Source organism: Panthera leo, chromosome B1 (genome assembly GCF_018350215.1).
Source record: "Panthera leo isolate Ple1 chromosome B1, P.leo_Ple1_pat1.1, whole genome shotgun sequence".
NCBI lineage: Eukaryota > Metazoa > Chordata > Mammalia > Carnivora > Felidae > Panthera > Panthera leo.
The window spans coordinates 174,085,931-174,089,562 of NC_056682.1; the positions used below are offsets into that span (position 1 = coordinate 174,085,931).

Genomic DNA, 3,632 nt, shown 5'->3' on the forward strand with positions numbered 1-3,632 from the left:
TGGAATATTCTGCCCTTAGCCACTTGCTTGACCAACTTTTTCAACTTCTCAAATCTTTGCTCAAATTTCACCTTGATGAGGCTTACCTTGACCACTCCTTTTAATATTTCAAGTTGACAACAGCCCATACTCCTACCATTCAAAATTTCAAATTGCCTTACTTTGTTCTGCTTTTGATTTTGTTCCACAGTATTTACAACTTTCGAATATGCCACACAATCATTTATTAAATCTATTATTTATTGGTTGTATCCTTCCGCTGAGCTATAAGAGAGAAGAGGTTTGGATTTTTTTTAAGCCTACAGGAAGTCACTTTATTTACAGAAAACAGTAATTTGAGGAGTCTTGTTCACAGAGGGTGACGATCCCCCTTCCTGCTGGTGCTACTGGAGGGCTTGGGAGTGACATCTTCAGTCCTCCTTGATCTTCATCCCTGAACAGGCAAGGTCTCTGAGGGCTGACTATGATCCAGGCCCAGGAGTTTTGATTTTCTTTCCTCCTGTGTACTGGGGTTCTATGTGGAGGGCAGTGATGCCCAGCCTCTTGAACCTCTGTTCCATATCCTGGGTGGCCCACATGACTGCATATGGAGAAGACTCATCTTTGCCAGCCTTCACCTTCATCCTACCAATCACATGGGCAGATGGCTTCTTTGCCAGAAAGGTGGGTGGTGCCATAGATGAAAGTGTTGTTGAAAGATATAAAGATATGGTAGACACTAAACACTTTTTCTTCTTTGGCCACCTGAGGTCTGAGACTGTTCTTTCTCCTTTTCCTTCTCCTTGCAAGGTGCTATTTCTGTGCATCTTCTCAGACTCCATCACCAGAAAGAGCGAGAGCAGAGGGTTTTGACTGTATTATTCCCTAACATATCCAAAGCACACTGGATTGAATTACTAGCTGAACCAAATGAGCTTATCTTCATACACTGAACTTTCAGGGTTATAATCCATGTACATATATTTTTTAAGACCATTGGGGATGGCTCAAAACATCCTCCAAATAACATGCATATTCAATATGGGTTAAAGGCGCACCGCTGTCATTTTTTAAGATTCACTCAGTGCTAGATTCCAAATAAAAGATCAACAACTTATATATGCCATTACATTTGCAATAATATATTAAGTATTTAGTATTCAAAACTCTGTGTTCTGAGAAGTACAATAATATAAAAACATCATCCCTAGATATTTACTAGTCAGAAGGGAAGAAAAACATAAATTTCATATTTATCTGACCACTGAATTTCTTCTCAGCTATAATCCTCTATTGTAAAACCAAATAAAACAGTATCTTTTTTCAGGAGCTCAGACAAAAACATTTATTCTCCCTATCTTTTCCAAGGCTCTTTAGAATTGTAGTAAATGAAATGTCTGGTTACCTGGTTAACTCTTCCCTGGATGCTAATGGGATTACACATTCATTTAAATTTGGCTTTTTAAGGAGTTCCCTGGAGGCCAGGCCAGCATGCTGAGCTCAACTAATAGACTTTCAGCATCACAATCTAGGTACACATTTTTTTTTTTTTAATGCCACAGGGACCTTAAAATGGTTTAAAGTAGATGAAATATTGTCATTATGTTCTTATGTGATGTTCTGTAGTGCTGGGATATTTTTAAAATGTTTGAGTGATATTTTAAACAAAGTAATAAAATACACAATCTGTCCCTGGTTGGTACAACTCAAACTATATCTATGGAAACGGGACTCAGTGACCATGAATGTTAATCCATCTGCATTTTCACAAAGAGGTACAAAATGAAAATCTCAATTCCAACTACATTTTTTTTTTTTTTTTTTGCAAATGCAATCTCCTGTCTAAGCTAGTGGGTGACTTGATGTATTTGATATGCAGGAATAATGTTTTCTCCCTAAGGTGTGGTTATTAATGTCCTATCATTTTCAATCTTTTAAAATCTAGGGGGCTGGCCTTGCTCTTAATGAGTAGACAGCTAAGAATGATGTAATTCTGGCCCTTGGTTGAGGATTTATGTAATACACCAATGCTCCCACTTACATCGTGAGGTTTGATTTAAACAGCAAGATACCTGCCCCATTACTGTATCTGCTCCCCACTACCTATCAATCTAAGGGACTGACTTTATTTTGTCTTGCTGTTTCAAAATCAAATATCCATTTCTCACTAAAGTTGCTTTTAGAATGAACATCTCTGACAGCATTTTCTGATACTACTAGCTGACAGCAGATACCCAGGAAAAGGAGAGGTTTAATTGAGAAGAGAATAGAGAGGAGAAGAGAAGTCCTTATATAAAATAGTGTCATGAAAAGATGCTCAACGTCGCTCCTCATCAGGGAAATACAAATCAAAACCACACTCAGATATCACCTCACGCCAGTCAGAGTGGCCAAAATGAACAAATCAGGAGACTATAGATGCTGGAGAGGATGTGGAGAAACGGGAACCCTCTTGCACTGTTGGTGGGAATGCAAACTGGTGCAGCCACTCTGGAAAACAGTGTGGAGGTTCCTCAAAAAATTAAAAACAGATCTACCCTATGACCCAGCAATAGCACTGCTAGGAATTTATCCAAGGGATACAGGAGTGCTGATGCATAGGGGCACTTGTACCCCAATGTTTATAGCAGCACTTTCAACAATAGCCAAATTATGGAAAGAGCCTAAATGTCCATCAACTGATGAATTGATAAAGAAATTGTGGTTTATATACACAATGGAGTACTACGTGGCAATGAGAAAGAATGAAATATGGCCCTTTGTAGCAACATGGATGGAACTGGAGAGTGTGATGCTAAGTGAAATAAGCCATACAGAGAAAGACAGATACCATATGGTTTCACTCTTATGTGGATCCTGAGAAACTTAACAGAAACCCATGGGGGAGGGGAAGGGGAAAAAAAAATGAGGTTAGAGTGGGAGAGAGCCAAAGCATAAGAGACTCTTAATAACTGAGAACAAACTGAGGGTTGATGAGGGGTGGGAGGGAAGGGAGAGTGGGTGATGGGTATTGAGGAGGGCACCTTTTGGGATGAGCACTGGGTGTTGTATGGAAACCAATTTGACAATAAACTTCATATATTGAAAAAAAATAAATAAAATAAAATAGTGTAGAGTACTAGTGACCTACATATATGCCCATGGCTATTCCCATGCCTATACTCATGCCTATGCCTACTACCCATTCCCAAGCCTATGCTTATGCCTATACCCATGTCTATGCCCGTACTCATGCGTACGCCTATGTCCACGTTTGTGCACATGCCTGTGCCCATGCCTATGCTTTTGCTTATGCCTATACCATTGTCTATGCCTGTGCCTATACACATTCCTATGCCCATGCCCATGCCTATGCCTATATTCATGCCTAGACCTATATGCATGCCTATGCCCATGCCAGAGCCCATGCCTTTGGCCATGGCTATATCTATACCCGTACTTATGTCCATGCCCATACCTATACCCAGGCCTATGCGTATATACCCATTCCTGTACCTGTCTGCTTCTGTATCTTCATCTGTATCTATATTTGAATGAAAGCCAATTAAAAAATGTGAACATTTTGGGACACCTGAGTGGCTCAGTCTGTTGAGCGACTGACTCTTGATTTCAGTTCATGTCATGGTCTCATGGGTCGTGGGTTTGAACCCTGT

At 40.0% G+C, this 3,632-nt stretch overlaps 1 protein-coding gene across 1 annotated transcript; it reads right to left on the minus strand.

Moving 5' to 3' along the window:
- Nucleotides 1–461: 461 nt before the first annotated feature.
- Nucleotides 462–821, minus strand: LOC122218521 (40S ribosomal protein S14-like). Its single transcript, XM_042936727.1, has one exon. It carries the CDS (start codon nucleotides 819–821, stop codon nucleotides 462–464), a length of 360 nt encoding a protein of 119 aa, XP_042792661.1.
- Nucleotides 822–3,632: the final 2,811 nt, after the last annotated feature.

Bases quoted from the DNA above. Each gene is read 5' to 3' on its own strand.
- LOC122218521 (XM_042936727.1), bottom strand. From the start codon at position 821: ATGGAGTCTGAGAAGATGCACAGAAATAGCACCTTGCAAGGAGAAGGA.